The sequence below is a fragment of the Rhodnius prolixus genome, unplaced genomic scaffold (genome assembly GCF_049639745.1).
Source record: "Rhodnius prolixus isolate KJV_2025 unplaced genomic scaffold, Rpr scaffold_1, whole genome shotgun sequence".
Classification (NCBI taxonomy): Eukaryota; Metazoa; Arthropoda; class Insecta; order Hemiptera; family Reduviidae; genus Rhodnius; species Rhodnius prolixus.
In genome coordinates, this window is record NW_027411581.1 from 8,938,817 (window position 1) to 8,965,179 (window position 26,363).

General features: G+C 31.2%; 2 protein-coding genes across 7 annotated transcripts; one reads left to right on the forward strand and one right to left on the reverse strand.

Annotated features, from left to right (window-relative positions):
- Positions 1-349: 349 nt before the first annotated feature.
- Positions 350-8,794, reverse strand: LOC141458343 (venom acid phosphatase Acph-1-like). Of its 5 annotated transcripts, XM_074136518.1 has the most exons (9): positions 8,654-8,794; positions 8,151-8,349; positions 5,735-5,851; positions 5,569-5,664; positions 4,981-5,220; positions 4,543-4,725; positions 3,102-3,225; positions 2,404-2,624; positions 350-896 (listed from the first exon to the last, which is right to left on the reverse strand). In XM_074136518.1, the coding sequence occupies exons 5-9, from the start codon at positions 5,203-5,205 to the stop codon at positions 747-749; spliced, it is 903 nt and encodes a 300-aa protein (XP_073992619.1). In that variant the 5' UTR covers positions 5,206-5,220; positions 5,569-5,664; positions 5,735-5,851; positions 8,151-8,349; positions 8,654-8,794; the 3' UTR covers positions 350-746. The 5 variants fall into 5 exon arrangements, with proteins under 5 accessions (XP_073992619.1, XP_073992545.1, XP_073992396.1 ...); XM_074136444.1 differs by lacking the exon at positions 5,735-5,851; XM_074136295.1 differs by lacking the exons at positions 5,735-5,851; positions 8,151-8,349; positions 8,654-8,794 and adding exons at positions 5,910-6,033; positions 6,230-6,874.
- Positions 8,795-8,857: 63 nt separating this feature from the next.
- On the forward strand, positions 8,858-25,759 carry disp (RND transporter family member dispatched). 2 transcript variants are annotated; one of them, XM_074131612.1, is made up of 22 exons: positions 8,858-8,995; positions 9,073-9,160; positions 9,373-9,425; positions 10,513-10,636; positions 10,925-11,050; positions 11,747-11,839; positions 12,282-12,450; positions 13,230-13,453; positions 13,832-13,987; positions 15,108-15,243; positions 15,365-15,598; positions 16,077-16,278; positions 16,400-16,781; positions 17,186-17,367; positions 17,861-17,998; positions 18,096-18,315; positions 19,055-19,247; positions 21,730-21,880; positions 23,128-23,273; positions 23,464-23,601; positions 24,177-24,381; positions 24,675-25,759. In XM_074131612.1, the coding sequence occupies exons 3-21, from the start codon at positions 9,418-9,420 to the stop codon at positions 24,365-24,367; spliced, it is 3,213 nt and encodes a 1,070-aa protein (XP_073987713.1). In that variant the 5' UTR covers positions 8,858-8,995; positions 9,073-9,160; positions 9,373-9,417; the 3' UTR covers positions 24,368-24,381; positions 24,675-25,759. The 2 variants fall into 2 exon arrangements, with proteins under 2 accessions (XP_073987713.1, XP_073987793.1); XM_074131692.1 differs by lacking the exons at positions 8,858-8,995; positions 9,073-9,160; positions 9,373-9,425; positions 10,513-10,636; positions 10,925-11,050 and adding an exon at positions 11,101-11,479.
- Positions 25,760-26,363: the final 604 nt, after the last annotated feature.

Genomic DNA, 26,363 nt, shown 5'->3' on the forward strand with positions numbered 1-26,363 from the left:
TGATGTTGATAATTCTTGTCATCACTCAAGTCTTGGTTATATAGAATTCCAGTTTACATAGAAAATTTTTTCGGCGATTGACTGCAATTGAGAACACCGATTTAAAGTATGATCCAGCCACCAACCAGTTTGATTCCTTTAACCACAAGTTCTAAGTAGCTTGTTTTGCTAATGTTCTGCCGCTTAATTTCCTTAGTGACCTACATTGCATTAATCCAGTTGCAATGATTTGTACTTCCCTTTCTGAGCTTGAGGGGGTATGAAAAAGTACTATACAGGAAATGTTCATATGTCGTATGGAATGCTACTGTAACTTTCAGAGAGGGAGAGGAGATAGAAAAACGTTACCTATGAAAGTTTCAAGATTGTTTGGTACAAGTTTGATAAGTTTTAAGTTCATTATAGTTAATGTAAAACAATTGCAACAAAAAATACAATAAAATCGTTATTGAATGAATAATTAAAAAAAAAAAATTTCTTACAGAACTGTTCTAATTGAACAATAAAAATGGAAAACTTTAATTATATTAGTAGTAACAAAATTAATAATATATTATTTGTACTCAGTAATTAATCATTACCTTAATGATACTGTTGAAATAATTTTTTAATAGTTATATTAAATATATGTATACATACTCATATGTATGTATAAACGTTCTTAAGAAAAATCTATCGTTCTGACACACCCTTTAGTAACTGATTTAAATTTCAAATGAATTTAAGAAAAAATACACTCTGTATTTTTAAGTTTGTTTAAAACATTCTTCGTACCAGTCCTTAGGTATAACTGGTTCTACAATTCGCTTAAACTCTTCTAATGGACATTGCAAATCACAATTAGGCAATTTTAATTCATTTGGTTTTTCTGAAGTACCTGATTCCAAATAAAGAATCTGAAAATATAAGAAAATTTCGCAATGCTCAATTAAATCAATTACGGCATTTTTCAGGCAAATTAAACTTACATATTTTTTTAGTCTATTCAACTTCGTTCATTCAAATTAGACTTCAAGTTTTTAAATTACACTCAACCTTTTCTTAGCAAAGGTATGAACTATTAATTCCATGATCCAAAAATACCATCAGTATTTGATACATTTGGATAGAGAAATTAGTACAATTTTTCACACAATGAACCTTCTTTTAATCAAGTTAGAAACTCGTAACTTCGACCAATTCTCTCAACCTTCTTTTAACGAATCTATAAACTCATTGTTGGCAAATTGCTCTGCTTTTCTCTCATGCCTCATCATTAACCAAATATTTGAGTGTGTACTTAAAGACGTTGTTACTGTTAGTAGAACATTTACCCTATTTTTAGATTTTAGATTTTTCTTTTCTTCCTAACCATTTTATGTTTCTCCGTCCAAGTTTGCATGTTTGGGTGTTCCTTTTTTCTGGGATTTGGCGAACCAGTTTTTATCACTCTACTCTGACTCTTGTGTTATGTGTTAGTAAGTAGTTCTTCACATATATTTTTTGGAATTTGAGCATTACATGGCCAGACATAGAAACATAATGGAAAGCGAACATAAAAGAAGTTCAAATTAATCAAAACGAAGATAGTTCAAAATAGATTAGTTTGGAAGAAAAATAATTTGGTGGCAAACAATAGAGCAGTTTTAAAAACTGTTAAAGTTAGATCACCGAAAACTGTAATAAAAGAAGTAGTTTGGGTGTTTAAACCAGATTTTTTTTATTCATTTTGTATAAAAGTTGACAACATAGCCAGATTTCTGCACTACAGAAGCTCCTCCACAGGAAGACAGCATTCCTGAGGTTTGGATTGGGGAAAAAAATCTACGTTTCAGTTTTAACTTCAATTAGGTTCAATTTTCTCCTACGAAGTACTTTACAATAAGTAAAAAAAATGTAGTCGGGTAGAAGTCTGGACAAAAAAGTTAATGTAAAAAAAGTGCAAAAATCCGGAATCCTCTCGGCTAGAGAATTCATTTTAAACGTAATGCGATAGACATTTCAGCTCCCTCACCAGGGACACAAAATAAGAGTGAATTTTTATAGTAGTAATCGCCTATTTTTTCAGGCGGGGCTTAACGTCCAACTGCTAGGTGTCGTGGACGGAGGCGACTAGCATACGTACTTTACTATTTCTCATTTAACCATTAAATAAAATCCAAGGCCAAGACCGGGAATCGAACCCAGTACCACAATGCATATTAGCTTTGCAGGTCTCGCCTCTTAACCCGCTCGGCTACCGTGGCGCCTGAGTGAATTTTTATATTTTGACACAAATTAATGTGTTTAAACAATGCGAAATTTCAGTTCTGTTGCTCGCTGAAGATGCAAACTTTGGTAAATAAAAAAAAAAATATACACGTATATATATTACTTCAAATTCTAGTTATTTTTTGGGCAAATCGATTAAATATAATTAATTACCTTCACAACATAATTTGGCTTTTCATTTGAATCTATTAGTCTATGTAATTCTATCAGAAGTGTTGCACCATAGTCTGGAAACCAAGGCGTTGGAGTCATTAGGCCTAGTGATCTCATCGCATTAACAATAGTTAGGTCATGTCCGGAATACAAATACATCAGAGGAGATCTAATTTCTTTATCAGACTCCATATGTGATAACCATTCTCCTAGTAAAGGTCCTGGAATATTACACAAAAAATCTGTAATTAAAAACGTTCGTTCTTTAAATAGAAAATATTGTATACAATAAAGCAATGCCAATCTTTGGAGGACTTGACATAAAATATCATAAAAACGAGAAACCAAACGAGATCTGAGAGCGTGAAAATGAAAGACGAAGGGTTTTAACATTATGGTGTAGAGTTCAAGTGACTGGAAACTAACACCACTATACAAAATAAAGACGATAAGAAGAAAGCAAGAGCTGTGGTTGTTGAAATTGACCAGAATGGAAGTTTGGAAAGCCGAATTCGTGCCTTAACGCTAAACTGAATAGAGAAAAACTGATTAGGGTAAGTATAATTTATTTAGAATTTAATGTTTGATCCAACCTGAAGATCAAAAGAAGAAAAATGTTATTACTTTTACAAAATGACTAACCTTTATAAAAGCTTATAAAATAAATGTTATTTGATATTTACATAAAATAATGTTACCTGATTGAAATCTCTTTAGAGGAAGGGTTCTGGAATAACTAAGCAAAGTCATGATAGCAACTGACTTCAGGGGTTCTGGAAATATCTTGTTGGTCCATGACGGAAGAGTCAATCCAGAATCTTTCTGCCTTAAAAAATGTATTATTTAAAAGATTTGAGAATTGAGATTAAACAAATAATCCTGATTCTTGATCTATAAAAAACTTTAAGGAACTAAAACTTAAAATGCAAATTTCAAATAAATTCACTTTAATTATATAATTTCTCCTTTTTTTAATTGCGTAATCTTAAATGTGTGTGGGCTGTTTGGACGTTTGGTGTTTACAATAAGTAACCTTAAACCATGTTCTCTTCATAAGTACATTCAATGTTTCCACTTTCATTGTTCCTCTGAACTGTGGAACGGTCTGGGATGAGAAAAGAAGCTTGAAACATCTGAATTAGATCCTAGAACCTCTGGTTTATTATTTTACCATAATCCATATGTAAGACTCTCTAACATCTTACTTAATTAGCGCAGAAAACCTTTTTCAGGACACCTCAGCCTTAGGAAGTGTTCTGTTTATACAGACAACCCGGTCCATCACCGTGTTTAGTTTGATATAAGATTTGTCTAGGAAGAGATTTTGAGATTTTTGTTCGGTTTACTTATGTTAAGTTTGTTACTTCCTTGGATCATAATGTGAAAGATTTAATAACTAGTCTCATGGGTGGCAAGTAGGGGCTACCGTTTAAACTACTCTCACCAGTTTCATCACCAAAAGAATCTTTCTCTCAAATAATTGCCGATGTAGTGTTGAAAAAATAAATAAAAAATTATAGATCCACACATCAAATCCCTCAGTCTAGTTGGTGGTGAACTATACGAAATTGTAACATGTCTGGATTACCCATCTCAAGCAAGAGAGGTGCTTGAGACTATTACGACTAAACTATATTTTTTTTTTCAAATGACAATGTAATCCAATAGTTTCTTTTACTTTCTCTAAATAAAAGGAACAGAGAATAGATTAGAATTTAGAAATTAGATATATTTTGTTTAATGGAATAAAGTTTTTAATTTTTCTCTTAATTGATTCCTAAAAATTGGCAAAGTTATCGCCCTAAAAAAAAATCACTAGAAGTAATAGTTCAAATAAAAACCTTATAATTTTTTATTTTTCGCAAAAAAGTATTACACAAAGTGTACTTTATTGAAAAATAATTGAAGTATTAAGTATTATGAGATACCACCACCCCTAATTTGACACTGGAAGCTAAGTTTGTAAAGTATTAGTGAGAAGTGTGGATTAATCTCCACTTAAATTTCTTTTCTTCAAAAATTTCAACAACTTTGACTCATAAGTTGTCATAACCCATATTCAACTGTCCTGATGGACAGTTTAAATTAAATAGTACTACACAGTAAAAGAACTGCTTAAAAAAAAAGTCAATGAATTACCTCAATGGAAAGAGTATAATACAACGATTCAGCCGTACTAATATCTGATATCTTCATTCCAATGTGTTCAGAAAGATATTCTAAAAGTTTCTTTTGCTCAGAGGTGAGTCCATTCGCAAGTTCTTCATCTGATTTTTTTTTCTCTTCAGTGAATGCAGAACAAGGGACCCTGGCAACGATTAACTGTAATGACATCATATTATTACAATGCGCAACAGTATTGATCAAAATAGTTGCTAATGGAGACATTACAGAAAGGGAACATATCTACAGTTTGACTACTGTTCAAATATTAATTAATTAGAATTTTTTGCTGCAGGATATTGGTAACAGTGACATAGGTCTTTATAAAGTGTACACTCACATAATTGTCAGTCTGTAAAAAGTCATACCCATTTATTAGCTTTTATAAATTAAATAAATAATAATTGTACTCACATTATCCATTTCTCTGGGTATAGGGTTAACAGGGATAGGTTGCCATAGCAAATCTTCGTTCCAAATTTGAGAACCCTTCGGAGGGTAAAGTCCAGCTAGTAATGCAGCCGCACTCATCTGACATCTTGCAGCATAACTACTTTTAACCACCAGTTCCTTACTATTGTAAGTATCACGCAAGTAGTTAGAGTAAAAGGTCCTAAGGAATTTACCAAGCTGGTACATCTGGGATTTTCCTTTCTACAATAAAAAAAATAAGATTATATCAAATTAGGTGGTTTGTTTAGTAAAATAATTAATAGAGATTTTATTTTTATATAATTATACATAATTCCCTAACAATATTTTAATAATGTATCCATAAAATAATTAAAACGTTACTCCAATATGTTTAATTAAGGAAGTGCTATTTAAAAAGTTTCTCTCTGTAAACAAAAGGAAAAGTTTATTCCTTATTTTTTGCAGCGAGGTTTTTAACTGGACATTGCACCTTTAACGAGCACTTCTACAGCTAAATACGTAACGAGACTTTCCAAAATTTATAAATAATTTAGATATAAAACAATCAGTTACAAAAATTAGCCTTACATTAGTGAGGGCGCCAGCACCGTCTGGCCAACTCCAGTTGATATATGGATCTGTTGGATATGAGAATGTAGGGGTTCGATCTCCATGTCTAAAAAGCTGAAAATATCATTTTGTGATTTTTTAATAAACAAGGTTTAATTTAAGAAATTCAGAATTGCATATATACTCTTCTATTTGCATTAATACATTCCACGCATCACAAAAAATGGGCAGAGCTTGGGAGCCACAATAGTTCTAGATGCAATTGATGTAGCTGAGAAACGAGCCCAAAGAAGCACAACGTCTGCAAATATCGTTAAAAAAATAAATAAATAAATATAACATTGTTCGGACATACTTACAACATGAACTGACACAAGAGTTTCAAGTTTGGCTTGCTGTCCAAAGGCGGCATAGGAAAATAAAAATGTAATTACTACAAAACCCAAAATCATGACTGCTAGAAACGTGTGTCTTCTACTTGATCTAATTTCTCGCATGATAAATGTATTTGGTAAGTTAGTCCACATAATTATTTATAAAATAAAAAAGAGGCAAAAACTGAAGGATTTAGAAATTACATTTATAAAAAACTAACACTTAAGATTATTTTTTATACTTATATATAACAATTATTATAGTTTTTTTTAAAAGAATTTCAAAAAAACGCTAGATAGCTTACAATCAGCTTTCTTATCTACTATCTAATGCACTGGAAAGTGAAGGCAATAACCGTACAGAAACCATTCCATCCTTTAATTTTTAACATTAGCATCGAGTTATACAACAAAACTTGGAGAGAGAAGATGGCTTATTTATTCGTGAATTACTTTGTTTATTATGGTCATTTTTTTTCAATTTCATTCAAAAAATGGACAATTGTATCGGAAAAATTGCTATCTCGAAGTGGGTGGCTTCCCTTACAGACACAAACAAATTACTGTTGAACGCTGAACACTAAATTTTACCACTAAACTTGACACACGGCCTTCAACACGGCACAAAAATGTACTAATATTCTAACCTTACAAGTAAAAACCCGAATAAAATAAAGAAAACCCCTCATAACACACAGTCATTTCATATGGGTTCACAAACTTAAAGTAGAGAATACATATTTCTTTAACCTTTACAACGAAATTAATATAATCTCTAATAATCCTATTCTAACACTTTCATGTATGTAAATAAATGATACTTCCCAAGTTCACTAGTCCTTCATACTGATTGACCCTAACCTAAATGAATCATTCTTTTAATGTAACTTATAAATTTAAAACCCTGCAAATTCTTACTTTAAAGCAAGAATATTCAGCTAATATATTTTAAATACATAGTTGACACGTTGTCATTTTAAATTTTTTAATCCTTTCACCATAGTCTATTTCGAAATTTTTTATAAAAACAACCGGCATGATAATTTTTGAAGATAGACATAAGAAAACCTCTGCTGCGTTTCGCCGCGAATTGTTTAAGTACTTTGTTAAAATACAAAATACCATAATTTTTGTTTTTCGTTCTCCAAAATAAATTAATTTTTGTTACATTTCGATACATAATCTATTCCTCACCTAAAGCAACATCATCCAATATTTTGTTACAGTTAAATAGAACTATATATGTATGTATGGGAATCCAAATGAAACAGTCAGGAATTTTTAATAAATAAATAATTTTGTTAAAACAAGGAAATTTCTTCAGATGTTGGTATTGCAAAGGGCATTTTTTATAGTTTGTTCATTTATTTGAGACAATTCAACATTTGAGGACATTGACGCCCAGAGCTTTTTTCAGTGCAATGCCGGCCTCCAGATAGAGTCCTCTCGTTACCAACAATACTGTCTATCACTGAAAAGCTCACGGGAAAGGAAAATCAAGGCGAGCAGCTGAATTCCAATTCGTGATCTCCGGCTTGGAATGCAGTATACGCTAACCACAGAGATAATTCATTTTTTTCAAGGGGCATATTGAATTAGAAATACACAATATTTATATCGCTCAACGTCAAGAGTTGAAATAATAGTTGGCCTTTACGTATGATTCATAATATATAACATAATGTTAAACTAGTAGGTTCTTCTAAAAGGGAAGATCCCTTTGTAACTTTATCAATAAAATGCAAAATTTTCATTAAGAGCAACACTAATAGAATTTTACTTCGTATGCATGAATACTGAAGTAAATGGCTCTTTTCGAAAATAGTTCACTCTCTAAAAATTACAGTATTTGCAGAGATCTGATATTGCAGCTCTTCGTAGCTTAAAAATTTGGATGAATTAAATGCTCCTTTAAAAGCATATTGCTCTTAATATTATGTCATCAAACCAATCGAATGACAATTTTATTAACATTTTGACTTATCCAATCCTACTACTTTACAAACTAATAAAACAGTTTGACTTTTAAAATTGAAATTCTGAGACTGAATGGAAAAAGTACTCTACCATATCTATACTCTTATAATCCAGTACAGTGAAGGTGGATTTTGGGAACACGCTTTATAAGTTATATAAAGAGTAAAATTACTGAATATTTTAAAACTACTGAATAACAAATTTTTGAATTTAATTTTAATCTCCGTTATAAATAAATCATAGCAATACCTGCTTTACGTGCTGAATTTTTAGCCCAGTATGAACAATTTTAAATTCTGGGCACATACATATATGGTCTTTATTCACTCTTTCAATGCTTTGAATCAGACCTAGATCCTAAATTATGTTTCTCCTCAGTGAATGTTATTTGATTCTTTATCCATTTTTAGTACCTCTGTTTCCACAGCCGAATCTTGTCGAAAAGCCACTTGCCCCAAAAGAGAACAAAATTAAGTAGTTAACATAAAACAGCTTTAAAGTTCAAAAAATTCTAAGGTTTACAGTTTTACGAAACTTCCAAATGTTACTAATAAAAATTAAGTAGTTATATCATGAAAGGATATTGCAGTGACGTCTCAGACGTTTCTCTAGTCAAGAAATTGAAGTAATAATAACGAAAGCAATTTAATAAAAAGTGGAAGGAATTTGGTAAAAAAAAGTAAAAGGTGTAAAAGCACTTAATACATATCTATGTTATAGACTCAGGAACAGAAAACTTGCCCCAAACACACCTCAGTTTGTGACGTGCCATTCTTCATAAAATAAATACAATACTTTACTTCATATCTAATTTAAGTAACACTTTTTACAAAATTTAATTAGGCTTCGAATAATTGGTTTTAATTAATACTTAGCAAACGCATTTTAGTAATAAAAATCAACTCGTTTGCTTACAATATTTTCGTTTAATCATTTATAATTACGGTCGCTTGAAACTTTCATACGTAAAGAGGTTACTTTGGAAGACTATAATCTATGTAACGAATGTGTGGTTTGGAGTTAGAATTCAGATGTACAGGTAGTAGGTAAAGGGGCGTAACCAAAACAAATAAGTTTCATACTACCGGCTGGAGGTATGTCGTTTAATGTGCTCGAGTTTGAGGTGTAGAGAGATAGTGGTGTAGCTAAACTTAATTTTTGATTATTATAGGTTTTAAAATGCTAGCTGGATTGGATGGAGATAAACATTTCTGTTCCAAGCGAGCTTGTTAGTCTTACATGAAACCAATTTATTTGAGGTAATCAGATTAGTTTCGTTGTGTTTTTATTTTTGAAAAACTGAATTTGCGTTAGTAACTAGCTCCATGTTTCCTTTAACAATTAAGATTTAAGCTTTTTTGAAGAGGGCTCCTAATTAATTTTTCTTGGTGGAGTAGTTAAATTTACGAAATAAATATTTTTGTTGAACTTGCTTCTTTGTCTTCAATTTATGTATTTATTATTGTCTTAGGAGTCTGGATAAATCAATTTGATATGTAGAGGCATTTGCATTGGAATGACCTGGTAAGTTTATTTTGTGAATACTAGATAAATTGAAACATTTAATTTATTTTCCAAATTATGTATTTAAATTAACTTCAGTTTGCAAATAGTCGGCTCAAGCTAATCAAGTTTTGTTGAACTTTTTCATTGCTTCACTATATTTCCAGATTTTTTGTACATTCTTTGGTTTTCATTACTCTGCTCTCACTGTTAGATTTAAAACATATACAGGACACTTGAGTTTACTCCTTTTGTTTATGTACCGACGGAATGGCAAAGTACTTCTACATGAAAAAACTAAGACGGCCCACTTTAAAATTGAAGTAAAGTGCTAAAGTATAGAATAATTAAGGTTGGTTGTGTTTTATATCGTGCAGGTGTTTTGTGGATTACTAAACCATTATCATCATCTACTTCTATCGGCCGTATGAATGTTTGTTGAGTAAAACTATGTAAAGTGTTAAGCTGGAATGTACCTACTTGGAAGCCAAGAGCCCTGGAAAAAATGTTTCTCTTCCCGTAACAATTTTTTGTAATTAGCCCGCGAAGACACCCCTGAATAAATGGATAATTAACTTTCTCCTAAAGATTAATTACTACTAGTTACGTAAATCAAATAGATTGAATTGTTTTGGGTTTATTAACCATGTCAATTTTTATTTTTTGAGAAAAGACACTCATTCTAGTTTGTGGAGCATTAAATTTATTTATTGTTTAATAATACTTTTGAGAGTTGTTAGACTAGACTTATTTTTAAAGATTCGAATTACATAGGCATTGTGGTGCAATTGTTACAAAATAGTGCTTATTCTCATTAGAGCAAAATCAAGATTGGTGTCTCATCTTACCTATTTGGTTCATACTATCTCCAAATAAAATGTTTACCTGATTGCAATTTCTTTATTTATCAAAAATGAAGTTTTTATTTAAAAGTTTACTTAATTAGCTTGAAGGGGCAAGGGACTACCGATTTCTTGGCATTCAAGAAAAAACAAAATTGTTTAATGGATATTTTTACTTTATTCAGTTTTGAATAATACATTTTGTAATTTAATCTTTTATTTGCGTATTTTTCCTTTATCTTCTAAATTTGTTTGCGAATTTTTAGGTTTGCTCGAATATTAGCGTATCATCCCTTTGTGGTGTTGAGTGCAGTTACTGTTTTGTGTTCAACGTGCATAGTAATTTCTCTTACAACTATCCGATTACCAAATTTTAAGGAACCACAGTTAGTAAGTATTTTGTATTTTCATAAGAAGAGATTCCAAATTATGGGTATTTCAACTTGGCTGTGATCTAGAAGTAGAGTGGACATTTCAAACGTTATCCTTGATTAAGGTTCTTCCTGGTTATAACAATTTTAGCTAATTTTTAAAGTTTTTGTTAAAATGTTTACATTTGGTGAAACAAACTATGAAGAAGCTGGGAATCCGGAGACACTGATATTTATTACAATCCTTTGTTAGAAATTTTACTTATTTTATTTCGTTATTAAGTTTATATTAATAAAATAATTACAGGGATTTGAAGCACGAGGTACTGACATATCGCAGCGACTCACAGCTTGGGACAATCTGCGTGAATCCCTTCAACCATCTGGTCCACTCACAGTGTCTCCTGTTTTATCGAATACTATTAAGCACAAGGTAAAAAATCTGGTCTGTGTTACATACGATTTTTTGTTTTTTAAATTCTTAAGCTTCTACATGATTATGTTCATCCTGAAAGTTTTTTCCCAATCCTAATTTTAGTTACGAATTAATTCATTCTCTTGTTATAATATTATTTTTTAACTCCGTACGTTACATTAAATCTTAATTTCGAGAGAAGTCAAAACTACTTCTCACCCAGAACTTCCGAAAAAGAAACTTCTTTACAAAATTATTCAAATAAAATTTATAGATCTACGTGTTTTTAGGTACAAAAAAAAAAAAAAAAAGAAAGAAAGTAAATACATGTAATTTGCTGCTCCTGATTAAAGAATTTTGACGGCTAAGTTGCGATTGGGTGCTAGAGGAGTACCCAATCAAAATGTAAAGATTGAACTTCCTAGTCAGAAACACGAATTAGAAAGAGTAAGGGAATTTAAGTATTATAATTCTGGTAAAAACCAAATATTGAAAATTTGACATGAACGCCATTTCCTCTTCCTTGAAGTATAAAAATAAAAGAAAAGCTATTATTTTTTTGCTTTGTGATTATATAATGAACGTATTATGCTATTTGTTGTAAAAGTTGTTTAAATTTCGTGGTTTCTGAATTATTTCATTTTACTAATGTTTATATACTGATTAATATTTCGTAGCTATTTTTATTTAATTAATTTATTTAAATGTTAACAGACGAAGGCATCGACTTCAGCCGAAATAAATGTTCAAAATGAGAGCATACTGGATAATGTTATTAATGGATATAATATGTCAAACATATCTTTTGTGAGTACAACATTTATTTTGTTTTAAGCTCATCCCCACAACTACTGGCGATAAAAATTTATTTATTGACTATTGCCCTTTTATAATTTTTAAATTGAATTAAGGACTTATTTTACGGCACACTCGATTATGACCTTAATAAGATTTGGCCTGTCAGTAAAAAGTTTAAGATTAGCTGTATATAAAGCTGATTTTTTTGTTTGTATTTAAGGCGCGTCAAAATCTGAGTTATAGGCAGCCACTTGAAGTGCTCTGATGTCCTCCGGGCAATGTTCTCTCTTTCTCCTGAATTCGAACCCAATGTTCCCGTGTGAGAATCCCTGTATTTCCTGTATGAGAATTTCGGAAAAACTAAACTTCATAACGTGTATTGAATCTAAATGGTTTAAAGTAATGTTTCAGTTATTTATACAATAATATATTGATATACTTGTTATTTCAGGCATTGGAGTCGGCAACTACTGGAAATAATAATTTTTCAAATTCTTCTCCTGTAACTGAAGATGAAGATTGGGAGACACTGATTTCTAGACTAGATTCTGATCATCGTTCTTCACATCAACATCATCATCATCATCAATCAGAAAGCGAATATTTCTGTTCCAATCCAGGTATTTATTTTATTAAGACCTTAATGAACCTCTGTGGTCATTGGCTTCTGCCGCCCTCCGGACGTGAGCGGTAAATTTGCATTTTATCCCTTTTCTCTTATTTAGTTTGGTAAATTTTTAAGTAAATACGTCTACATACTGTCCTTCTCAGTACAGAACCAGGTTATTTCGTCCCTAAATACAACTTTGTTTCTTTACAGTCATTGAGATTAATGCCAGCACTAAATGGTAATAATAATAATAATGGATAAAATTAGTGAGAGAAATGAAGTAAGAAAGAATGGTTCTGTTTATATTCTGAAAATTATTTTGTTCCGTGTTCATTTATGTTTGTTTTCTGGAGATAATATTTTGTTTCTTATTTTTTCTTTTTTTAGTTCTTTATGTACTATTATTTGAGTATTGTGTATTTTGATTTGAGATTTAAAAATCCTATATTTGTATGGAACCGTACGAGGCTCATAGCTATGGAATTTTTATATTTCTGTAAGCTAAATAAATAAAAATAAAATTTATTAATGCCAGCACCTGGTAGAGTCTTCAGCATTTGAGCAACCATTTACTTATACGGAATAATTTGATAAAATAATTTGCAAGTGTTTCCTCTAAACTATGATATGCCTTTTAATAGCTGCGGTTTAGTTTATAGATTCTAGTTTTTTGGAATGCCAAAAATCGAAATGACATTAATTTTACAATAATGTATGTTTCTTCCAGGCCAGATATTTTACTATAAATTGGAAGTGCCAAAAATTATCAAATTATTTTGTGATTTTCAGCTGCTGAATACGGCAGAATTGTGGTGACTGGAAGTGATAGAGTAGACCTTTTTGCGGTATCATCACTTTTAACCATGTGTCGACTTGAATCGTTGATAACCACTCCAGATTTATACAAAAGTATTTGTGCCACAACATCTGTCGATCAAAAACTTTGCAAACCATGGTCTCTTCCTAACTATATAACCATGATTAGTAACAAAACTACATGCCTAGATATAACTGTAAGTATTGAAAATTATTAGAGTTAAGAGCTTTACTATTCAAATAAACAAGAGCTTTAATTATTCTAACAAACAGTAGAACAATAAAGAAATTACGAGAAAATTTATTTCACACATATATAAAAATTACATTTGTTTTGTAATTTAGTTGTTTTTAACTTTATGACCACAAACATACAGGCATTTTGATCGATTCATATTGCCTAAATCTGTTACATGCAAAGTTTCTATTAACAATTTATCTGTTTAAATTGTGAAATTTGAGGAACTTAAAGTTGAAAAGAAAGACATTTGAGTTTCTCTCACCAGATTTTTAAAAACTTCTGTGGATGTTGATTTATTCTATTACAAAGATATTTTTATTAATTTATATTTTAGGAAGAAGATGTGGACAAAGTGAAAAAACTATTAGAATATTGTCGCCATTATAAAGATTTAAGCTGTGTAAATTGGATTCTTGAAATGCCTACCATTTGTGATAAATGTCGACATATGTTTGACTTAATCCAGTACATTCTTGATTATGAGTTTGTGGTAAACATTATTTTTCACTATAAAATTAGTTTTTACTAAAGTTAGCTCATAATAATCCTGCACTGAAATAAAAGAACTTTGATACTTCTTTTTATTTTAATGGAGGGAACCAACAATGACAATTTTACAAATCCTTAAAATACAATCCCTTGCGTTCTTAGCCAACTTTTTACCCGCTTCTTCGCTGATACCATTCCTTGGTATGGAATCAAAAAGCTTATGCACTTTGAAATTATTAAAAAAAAATAGTGTGTCAAAAATATAAGTCTAAAGTCTGGAGAAATTTCGCCGGGTGGATGTTATTTAAATTTAATATCGTAACTTCTTTTTGTGTTCTAATATAGGAATAAGTGTAGTCATGTGACAAAACTATTTTAAGTCATGAGTTTTGTTCCCGTAAGTAGGTTTTTAGGAATTTAGTTAGATGAGGCAGGTTTTTTCAGAAATGAAATTTTTCGCCTTGCATTGTGCTTAAGGCATTTTTCAATGTGCTTAAATTCTTTCAGCTAGACCGTTAGACCTCTGTACGAATGTGTTTATTATTTTCTGAATATGACCTTTTTCTGAAGTAAATGTAGAGCCGTTATCAGATACCAACTGTTTCGGTAGTCTGTACCTTGCAAATGTCATTCTTTCTGCCCCTTCAGCAATTAGGTTATTCAGTGAAAGGTAAAGATTGCGTTTTACTTAGAATTGATAAGATATCCGTGGCTTAACTTCAAGAAGTAAGAACCGCCCGAAAAAATTCACTTTCAGTTTGATGGCCTTTGTTTGTTTATCAGCAGGACCTAGAATATCGAACAAAAGTTGAATTCCGGTTTCATTATGAAGTAAGTGACGACTTATGCTGTAAGTTTTGTATCAGTGCCCGAGTACATTAAAGGCGTATTAAATCGAAGTTGGGCAGCATTCTGATAATGGAGGTTTCTTCATTCATTTCGTGAATGAAACTTCTTATAGAAAAACTGTTATTTCTATTCACCTTACTGTCACTAGTATCTTTACTATCGCAAATTCAGAATTAACAAAATGTGGAAGAATTTATCCGGTCAATGGGGAATTCATTTATAAAATTTGAATTATTTTTGTTTCCACATAAGTTATATATTATTTGTTTCAGAATCAAACTGACTCATTAAAAAATGTACTTATTATGTTACCAATAGCAAGGAGTACAGCAGCTCTACCTTATTACCATGTTTTGGAGAAAATGAAATTAAGCATGGGTGACATTCAAGTAACTGCTGTTGATTTTGGTTTGTTATAAAACTTCTTATTTGTTTCTGCTTAACAAATAAAATAAAATTGGAATCGAACAAGTTTTCTTGATGTATATTAAACAATTAAATCTCCTCTCTTTCATGTTTCTGCTTGCAGGGCTGAAGAACGCATTATTTGATGAACAGTTGTTGGAAGATACACGATTAATAGCAGCGGGAGGAGTTTTAGTATTAGTCTGCATGTGGATTTACACAAGATCTTTTTTTATAACAGTGATGACTGTGATAGCAATAGCTTTTTCTCTTGGAGTTGCCTATTTCATGTATGTTTTGATCTTAGAAATAAACTTCTTCCCATTCATGAATTTACTTGCAGTTGTCGTTGCAGTAGGTAATTAAAATTTATAATTATACCAAATTTGTTTGTAACATCAGTAATAAACCCTGCTTTTAGATTAATGTTCATTATGATTAATTTGCAATACCGTTCCTGTAACAAATTGTTAGAATTATTTGTATTTGTTTAGGCAAGTGTAATAATAATTATCTTAGATTCTGTCTGCCTTGCTACTTTTTCTTCTTAATTATGAGAGTAGTATATTTATATCTTTCTACACTGTGAGATAACCTTGCAAATACAAATGTTAGCATTTCTGGCATTAATAGTCAAAAAAACGTTATTTATTTATTACTCTATTTTATAATTTGTTTGTTAAAAAAAAAAATCATTAAATTTGTCCTAAGCTTTGTAATTTTGAAACCCTCAGTTGATAAGAAAAGGAAGCAAGGTTCTTGGGACGGATAAAATCTCTGAGCACTCAGTTGCTTTTAAAGCTCTTGATATCATAAAGACTTTATCTCTTTTCTAGGCATTGGTGGTGATACTTCTCTTATGATATATAAAGTGTGGACATGTGCAAAACAATACCATGAACCTTCCAAATCCTTTGCTAAACTAGTTCATTCCGTTCATTCTCATTCGTCTATTTGCTTGGTTGTGACATCCCTAACTACAGCTTTTGCTTTCTACTCTTCTTATGTCAGTAATATTACAGCAATTTGCTGCTTCAGGTAACTTCATCATCAGTAAAAGAATCATCCATTACGTTGAGATTTAACATTTAATACTTTAAAAAAAATTGTACCACACTAAATTTTGTATTAAGAATTTTTATTACTTTCATTTTAACAGTGTATTCGCTGGAACTGCTGTGCTAACGAACTTAATGGTGATGATGGGCTGGTTGCCGGCAACTCTAGTGGTAGCAGAAAAGATTCCTAGCTGTCAACGAGGAAGGCAGCATCCTCGCAGTAACCATTCTTACAATATGGAGGATTCCTCCCTATCAACAAGTCGCTTAAGCCAGTTACTAGTCGCAGCTGTTATTGGTTACCCTCTTTTGTGGATTGTAATTTTGGCGCTTCCTGTTCTAATGGCTCCAATCATTTTATTTTACCGGCCTGGCCTTAGACTTCCGGATACTCCAGACCTACAGTTATTTGCATCTAATCACCTATTTGAGCAATATGATTCTGTGTACAAACATCGATTCTGGTTTGACAGAATGCAGAAGGTAATATTTCACTATTTTCGCTTCATTCTTCTTACAATTCTTGCAAGTGGGTTAACTGTACTGCCCTTGTGCTAAAAATGCTATCATTCTTGTTATAAACATGGGCCGTCAGAAATAGTACATGTATCTGCTTTTAGAATTTAGTGAACTCCAAGGAAAGCTTTATCTCAGAGATTCTTTTACTGCCCTTCACACGCGGCCACACATTCACGGCACCATTCGTGTAACAACACTGACCCCTATTTGAGGCTTGATTTTTTAAAATATATTTTAGCTTTTTATTCACTTCCTCTACACTTTTGAACAATTATATCATTTCTGAATTGCTATATGTACATAAAAATTAAAAAACTTCAAACTTAAGATTTTCTTTTTAATATATATCCAATTTGAACTTGTTGCAGTTAGAAGGTTGGCCAGATCCTTTGTTAGAATTGCCACTAAGATTTGTTTGGGGCGTATTACCTGTTGACAATGGTGATCATAATGATCCTTCATCGCGTGGTAGTCTGCAATGGGATAAATCATTTGATATTGCTGCACGCGATTCCCAAGTTTGGTTAATGTCATTTTGCTCTAAACTAAGGTAAGTTCTCATGTTTTTAGATAAAGGAAGGATAATCAAGTAATTTAGTTCTTTAATAGTAATATTTTCTCTTTACTTAAAATTATATTTAATTTTTGGAGGTCATTGTTCCCAACATTCTTATTGCACTTCCGGCCTAGTTATCTGCTTTTGAGTAGAATTTCATTAAGATTTGAACATAAAAAGTGAGATATCATGGTTTAAGTTTGAGGATTGTGGTATTTCGTATAATTCAACTTACTTAAGAATATTGTGGCTGGTGAAATACTGATCTTACAAATTTTTGTATTAAGGGACTAATTGTATTAATCTAGATTGGTTGCTAGATTAAGATTGAACAAATCATTTGAACAGGTTTTTCACAGAATAAAATTCCAGTTTTTTTACTTTTCTTCAGAATAATTATAATTATTGATTCAATCTTTTGAGATATTTGATTATAATGTAACTCTGTAGTGTTAATAAATTAGTTTTTTTGGGTCTGCAATTGCAGGTCCCAGCCGTTCTTTAAACCTACGGGAGGACCATTACTCTCCAATTGTTTCTTGGAAAACTTTATAGAATGGATGAAAAGAAAATGTGATGATCCAATTGATAAATTATCCAGAGCACCATGTTGTGAAAGCGCGAGGTGGGATATTATACTTATTTTCAGGATGTTATGATATAATAAATTTTTAACTTTATACGAGTATATCCTGTCAAAATTAAATTTTTACTTTTCATAGGTTTCCATATTCTCGGAAAGTTTTTTCTACATGTTTAGCTTTGGCAGCAAACTCCCTTTACAATACACCTGCACAACTTATAGCGTCTGATGTTGCTGGCCCAAAATTTGCAAAAAAAACTCGCTCTGGACTACCAAAAGTGAAAGCCCTTGTGGTTGAATATTACAGCAATTACTCTTTAACTACATCATTCAAAGAAATGGATTATTTTTTTAAACAGGTATATTAATTAACAGGTGTATTAATTAAATAATTAATTCCAAATTGAGATTTAGCGTTTACTAAATGTTAGTTGGCTTCAATATTGTTTAGTTTCGCTGTAAATAAAACACTAACCGTTCTAAAATAATTTGAGAGTCGGTGACGTCCTAGTAAGTAACAAAAAATGTCGAGTTGTGTGAAAAAAAAGATCCCCACCCCGTCTTCCCTCTATTAAGGCTTTTCCAGAAAAAAAAATCCAATGATATCTGTCTTTATTAGTGTCACCGTTGGTGTCGGAAGTACATACTTTTCTATTATATTAACATACTTAAATACTTTTTTGTTTCTTTTCTAATAATTAAAAACTAGCTACTCATGGGACTCGAACTGGGGATCTCCAACTTACTATTCCACGCATCCATAACAAATCCTCCCGTCCGTAATATCCGTCTTGACAGTTTCTTAATTTAAACATTGAGATTATCTTTCATCTCTTGAAGGTTTGTAACAAACATGGCAGAGCCTTAAAATTAAGGTATAATAATAATAATAACAATTGAGCGTAGGCCTCTGCTATAAGAATCTGAATAGATGTCCTCAAATATGTTTTGATAAGGTTCGAGAATACGCCATTAATATCATTATAATAAAACAATTAGATAATTCAAGTTAAAGATCCTTGGCGGAAAAATTTTAGGATGTTGCATTTTAACAATAGGCTTTATTTTCATCCTTTTTTTTTTTGTGTGTATGACCAGGTAGAAAGTTGGACTCAGGCAGAAATGGCTTCAGCACCGCTAGGAATGCGTAATGGATGGTTTGTGTCACATTTATCCTTGTATGATGTGCAGCGTTCTTTGGCAAGGGAGACTGTAGCAGCTATCATAATATCTACAATTTCTTCGTTAGTGGTAGTTTGTTTGACTACGCGTGATTTGATACTAAGTATAGGTAATTGGTTCTTATTTAAGGAAACAAAAAACTACGAAAAATGCAACATTTTTTAAAAATAGAACCCATTTATTCTCGAGCATTCACATACTCATGTAAGGGTGTACGTGAATATATCGGACTTTCTTTTTTAAAACTGTTACATTTATAGCTATTTTTAAGATATGATTATAATTGCATATTATATATACATGCCCCTTATGGCTGGCTCATGCATTGTAAATTCTATTGTATAATTATTTTGTTTTATAAACAACTAGTATTACTTTGTTCTAAACGGAATTGCTGGTAGGCATGTTCATATAAAAGTAGACAAAATAAGTACTACAGCTATAAACATTTAGTAGCATTAAAAAAGTACCAACAAATTTTTTTTTTATATTTTATATACTGATAATTTTTGCACATTAAAACTGCCCGGTAGGACAGTTGTATAAGGGTTGATCGTCAAAAACTGCCCGAAAAAGCGTAACGTTGAAAAACACCCAACTTTGATCATTTTTTTCCCTTTTTCTGTAAAAGATAAAATTCCCAAATTTTCTTTAAAATATAGGGCAAATCTTCGTTTACAAGAGTATTTTTTTTTGCAAATACGCAGTTAAAACAGATTTCGAGGAAAAAAGTTGCCAAAGTTGAGCAAAAACTGCATTTTCAAAAAATGTTCTTGTTCTTCTTGTTGTTCTTGTTACCTTTTTTTGCAAAAAAAAAGTAGCGCATAAACGCGCGAACCGATTTTCATGAATGAGGTGTCATTCGATTTGGAATTTGATGAAGATGTGCCTTATGGGGATCTCAACGCTGTACATTGAATGGGAGAGGAGTTAGCCCCATGTATGTGAGGCCCCCTCCAAAATTATTATTGCTAATTAAATCTTAGCCCGATTGTGATGAAATTTGGCAGGATGAAAGGGTTAGGCTCCCGTACGTAACGAGGAAAGATAGAATAAGAAATTCCACAATAAGGTCTAATCTCGATGTCAGGCCGGTGGAAGAGCTGCTGTGAGGGTCACAGGCTAAGATGGTTTGGGCACATGATGAGGATGGACACATGCCGTATAGCAAGACTTTCAGGCTAAGATGCAGGGGCAGACCGCGCACAACATGGGAAGGGATAGTGAGAGAGGATTTATGAGGTTTATTGGAGAAAAAATAGAAAATAGAAATTGGAATAAAAATAGAAATTTGACTGAGGATAGGGATAGTTGGAAAGTTTTAGTGAAGGCACCTCGACACTGAAAGGTAAACGAGGAATGATTAAGAAGAAGGAGAAGAGTCGATCTATAACTTTCTCATAACTCTTCCGGAAAGATTCGTCTCCAGGCATTTTTTGAAGACAGACGATGTCAAGTTTCCCTCTATAGTGGCTTTATTACCTTTGAAGTATTAAGAGGAATTCAATATGAAAGTAAAATTAAGCATTCATAGAAAATAGATTGAGCGGAAGTGACGCTTTACTGAATAAAATTTGTTGTTTTTGACGATTTTTTTTTACACAAGTTTTTAGTTTCAAGGAAATAATGTTTCTTGATTTTTTAACATGTATTATTTTTTATTTGTCGCTGTACAGAAATAAGCAACAATAATTATAATATTAAAATTAAGTTTGATTATAAACGAATCGATAAATACAAAAATTATAAAAAAAAAAAATCTGAGAAAAAAGAAGTGCTAAAACAAATGAAAGAGATCTACGTATTTTTACGTTTTGACGTTTAATCAACCGTTATACTTAACTTTTTAAACTGTAAGTTTTTGTTAAGGGTTTTATATTTTTATCTAAATGGTTTATATATCCATATTATTAAGAACGTTATTGATTTTGGATTACATTAGAAGTACAATAGAGGAAAGATCATGCAGGAATAATCTTTGTTCTTGGTGTTTTTAAGACGTTAACTTTTTATTGCATAATCAGATAATTTATCAAATACCTATGGGGGAAAAATTAGTAAAAAAAATCAAAGTCGTATTTTTAGTAGAAATATTTAGCAAAAAGAACTGGCTAGTCTCATTGGCGGATTTTTGTGTACCTTTTGGCATTTAATCAACCCTTATACTTAACTTTTTAAACTGTAAGTTTTTGTTAAGGTATTTTATAAATGAATGTTTCCTGCTTGTCCCCTATTAGAGTGTTGATATTAATTTAGGTATCAACCAGGTTTTAGGAACACTCTTTTGTCTTTAAACAGTTTTTTAAAAGGATACTTAATTTGAGAATTTGTGTTTGGCTTCTATCTTTATTTTTTAAATTAGTATTTATTTATTTATAAAGCCAGAATTTATTTCATCTTATCCAACGCTTTCTTTCCCTTATGAAATATTCTTTCCACTTCCTTCTTCAATATTTCAGCTATTCGTATTTCTTATTTACTGTGCCACTCCTTACTCTTAATTACTTCTTTCTTTATTGATTTTAATTAATGATTTGATAATAAAAAGTGAAAAGTAAAATTACTGTAATGTATACATTTTTCTGTTACAGCTGCTAGCATTACAGTGGCTTCTATAATCTTAGTGACTGTAGCAATTCTAGTTCTGTTCGGATGGAAGCTTAATATCATTGAAGCTGTGGCAATTTCTCTCGCTATTGGTCTAGCAGTAGATTTCAGCATTCATTACGTTATTAATTACAGGTGATTTTATTATATTTCTAGCCTTTTTTTTAAGTCAAAACTATATTTACACAATAGTATATTTCTTACATATTTCATTCTTGCTTCCTAAAAAAGCATCTAAAATTTTAACTTTCCGTTTGAACGTTTGGTGCTCTACATCTTATTACCAAAAAAACTTAGTTTCTAAGTTATTGGTGTCATCTTTCACGAAAAATACCCCCATTTTCAAAATTGATATAGAATTGGAGATGAATAATAACACTGATAATGAGGTAGAGAAGATATTAGCGCGTGGTTAGCACCCTGAATTCCATCGCGGAGATCCCGGCTTCGAACTCAGCTGCCTGCCCTTAGATTTTCTCTTCCTTACAGCTTACTGTCAGGTGATAAACATTGTTAACTGTAACTTGAGAAAAAAAACTTCCTGTCGCCATGTACAGCAAAAAATTTAGTTATTAAATTTAATGTGAGTAGTGTTTTTGGCTGGATCGGCTGTTAGAGAGAAGCTACCCACTAACCACACTCTGGCTGGAGTTTGTTACATTATTGTCGGAGATGGTTGTCAAAGAGAACATTAGGAGCAATGACATTCGGCCATATGAGATGGTTGTGGTGTCTCAATTTGGACTTTTGGGATTATTCTATGGGAATGTACTACTTGCAATGTGTTCCTTTTCTTATACAATATTTCTTCTCACTTCTTAATACTATTTATCTAGAGCTAGATAAATCTCTTGCTTCTATTCCATTATAATGCGGCGTTGTAAAAGTTGCCCTTATTGCCTAAAGAGCCATGTTGCCTATATATAGCAGAGCTAGCATTCATGATTGCTTTCAGGAAAACCTTTCCTCAATTTTGCAATTTTTAATTTTATAAACAGTATGAATTGCATCTGTATTTTGTTTCTCTGCCAACCCTTAGATTCTTACTTACAAGTAGCTTCTTAAGCAAATTGTTCGGTGATGGATATTATTTTCCTGTAGGGAGAACACGATCTGGAGGTCGGCGTACATAAAAAAGCTCCGGGTGCCAATGACCTCAGATGTTGACGCATCCTTAAAAAAAAACAATAAATACAAAGAAATAAATCATGTGAATATAATGTAATAATAATATACTATAACATAGACAATGAATATTTTTTCATATAATAAACCAAATGTATCCCGATAAATTTGGCTTTGTTGACTAAAAATCTTCCTATAACATTTCATGAATGCAAATTTATCAAACCATCCACTTTGATCCCTATTGAATTTTACAGATTAGCGCCTGAGAATTCCAATCGTATAGAAGCGGTTAGATATTCTTTGTCAATGATGAGTGGTCCTACAATTATGGCTGCCTTTACTACTGCTGCCACAGGAATTTTAATGTCTCCATCTTCTGTACTTGCTTATAGGCAGATAGGTTGGTGAAATATAATTAAATTGTGATTTTGTACTTGACCAGATTTTGTATTAGCTTTTTTTTAAAAAAAAGACTTAAATGGCAAGATTATGAGTTAGGTTTTGCTTAAAAACCTAATATTTATATCAGAAATGTTTTTTTTTATATCGTTAAGAAATAATTTTACTATCAATTCAAACTTATTTTTCAGGAATATTTCTTATCGTGGTGATGTGTGTTAGCTGGGTCTACGCATCATTTTTCCTGATGTCTCTCCTCACATTATTTGGGCCTAATATAAAAAAACAACGAAAAAGTGATCGCTGCACAAACATTGGTGTTGAAATAGGTTGGATTTTTAAAGCCTCATTGCTTTTAAATACAAATTCACAAATAATATTGCGTTGAAATAAAAAAATAGTATTACTTTTAATTATTTATACCTCAAATTTGAACATTTTCTTAAATTATTCTTAAATTTGAATTTACTTGATGAATTTTGAAATCTTCTCAGTTTGTAGTGAATAATGATATTATTATCTAAACGTTGGATGAAGTACATCCTTTTCTTAATTGTGGGATTTGAGCATATGAACTCAGTGATTTGAAAATATTAATTATTCGAAAAAAATATCTTTTATTTATAAATCTTCCACTTTTTTGTTGAGCGAATATTTACCAACGAAGATGGAACGGCTTTTCTGTAGTGGTTATGAGCGTGGATTGGTGATAGTTTTTTAGTTCGGGGCCCGAAGATAACCAATAAGTTTTTATGCGAGATAAATGTTGATAGTGAAGGATGTGCTTTTGCTTCCCGTCTACGAAACTTAATTTGGTAGTTGAACGTTAAGTGCGCCTGAAAATTACTTTACTTAAAAAATTACTCGAAGATAAAATTATAATATTGAACATGTGCTTTTCTAGGCGATGGTGTACTAGTAGGTAGTAGTTGCGGTGTAGATGGACCAGTTTTGGGAGAGCAACATGAATTAACAGGAATGCAGGCCCGAGAAAGTGGAAATCGAAGGGCAGCCGACAATTCTCCTTCTGCAGCTTCGGCTACAACCATCTTACATGACGATGATTGTGAACTTCCTGTGATGGCTCCATCGTAAATTCTTTACCCAGGGTATTTTTTTTTCTTAAATATATCTTTATTGATGAAATTCCATCATTAAATTTTCTTTGAGCTAGAATTCTTGCCCTTCTCAAATGTTTAATTTTATATGTGATTCCACAAATGAAAAATTTCTAACTGTCCTTAATAAAAAATGTGTATATTTGTGTGTGGAATATATTGAAGCGAAAGTTGTAAATTTTTTATTCTTATAACTTTTGCTAAAACTCAAATAGCGTAAAATTTTCCTTTATGTTAAAACAGTAAATAATACAATTAATCTATTTACATAATTTTTATTTCAGGTCTTTGGTTATTTTGTCTTACCTAAAGGGTAAAATTGCGATCCTTGATAAGTACTTCATTCGGAGCTGTATTTATCTTTTATTGTAATGTCGGTATGTCATTGAGCGGATAATAGATTATTATCCGAATTTATTCAGATATTTGAGAAAGTAAGGTTGATGGATAGTACTGATTTTTATATAAATGATCTAAATAGAAAGAATATGGGTTGGACATTCCAACCAACAGGAATGTCAGGAGATAAAAACAGGGTTTTCGTCCATTTGAACGGTGACAATGACAATACAGAGAGATCTATTTACTGTGATTTTTTTTTGTGTAACATATTAAGTACGCTTTATAGCAATTAAAGTATTAGGAGAACGTAAAAATATTTGACGAATTTTAATTGATATTATTATAAAAAAAAAGAAGATAAATGGGCCAAACCTAGATGTGTAAAACAACCCATTAGGGAAGTGAATGTTATATTTGTTTACGATTCGTGATTCTAAGGTATTTGATAATTTTTATCATTTAAACTAGTATTGGTATAATTCCAGTAATAAATTGTGAAAACAGGTTTTGTCAAAGATAGATGATACTTGTTGATAGAAGACTTGTATTATGTATTGATAATTATTAATTTTAATGTATAAATGTTTACATGATGAATTATTACAAAGTTATTTGTTAATAGTAAATGTTAAACGTATTAACTGTATTTAACTGTTGTTTGGACCTACTAATTTACAGTTATTTTTTTCTGAGGATTTGATTGTAGAAATATTGTGTGGTACTTAAGTGACTTAAACTAATAAGCAGAATTTATTCGCCCGTTTGTTTATATGGGCCGGTCTTTCATTCTTGTGATATGTAGAAATACTTTTAATTTATTTAAATAAACTTATTTTACTTGCCGGACTCTTGCCATTTTCATCTTTTCTTTTTTATTGTTTTAATCGTGATTTGTTTATAAATTGGTTTATATATTTTTCTATGTGTCACCGAGGCTTCCAACCAAAATCATAAGTTGTTTTCTTTCTATTGTAATCTCTTTTGATTTCCATTGTAATGTATTAAAGACGATTTTGCCAACGTGTTATTGTTGATATTTGGCTAGATGTTGTAAAAATTACTTTTACCAATACTTTTTTACATTATAATATAATCTACATATTATGTAGATAGTTTATGTCCTACAGTTATTTATTTTTAAGATTTTTTATTTCTTAGTTTTGCAATATTTATAAATTTAAACGGCCAAAGAAGTTGTTTTATTTGTAAATCCTATGGAAAATGAAATTCAAAAGTAGAATCTAGAAGTGTCAGCCATTGGGTCCCCACAATAAATTATTTTTCTCTCTTGGTTATTGAAAGAGATAAAATTGAAACAGCATTTTGTGTTTAAAATGTGGTAGTCCTCAGAATAGGAAAAACATTTCGTGCTTAATCATAAATTTTAGCTTGTGAATATGAATTCAAAATTAAATTTAAGAAAAGAGTAATACAATCAATAAAGCTTGAGACAAAAAAAGTTGGGTGTGATTCGACGTCCTGATATAAATGCTCGTAGTTTAAGAGACAGTATTGATTTACAGATTTTCAGAATACATTTCATTCGCAAAGCAATTAATGGACTTAAAACTCAAAATTTGTTTCTAGAAATGCCTCTTTAAAGGGAAGTCCAAATTCACTCTACCCGAGGA

What these genes read in the sequence shown, in the direction of transcription:
- LOC141458343 (XM_074136221.1), bottom strand. Translation starts at nt 6,077, where the DNA reads ATGTGGACTAACTTACCAAATACATTTATCATGCGAGAAATTAGATCA. An exon ending in GTGCTGGCGCCCTCACTAAT is followed by an intron (nt 5,221 to 5,568) that starts GTAAGGCTAATT and finishes TTTTTATTGTAG; the next exon opens with AAAGGAAAATCCCAGATGTA. An exon ending in ATTATACTCTTTCCATTGAG is followed by an intron (nt 3,226 to 4,542) that starts GTAATTCATTGA and finishes TTTTTAAGGCAG; the next exon opens with AAAGATTCTGGATTGACTCT.
- disp (XM_074131612.1), top strand. An exon ending in ATATTTCTGTTCCAATCCAG is followed by an intron (nt 12,451 to 13,229) that starts GTATTTATTTTA and finishes TGTGATTTTCAG; the next exon opens with CTGCTGAATACGGCAGAATT. An exon ending in CCATGTTGTGAAAGCGCGAG is followed by an intron (nt 17,999 to 18,095) that starts GTGGGATATTAT and finishes TACTTTTCATAG; the next exon opens with GTTTCCATATTCTCGGAAAG.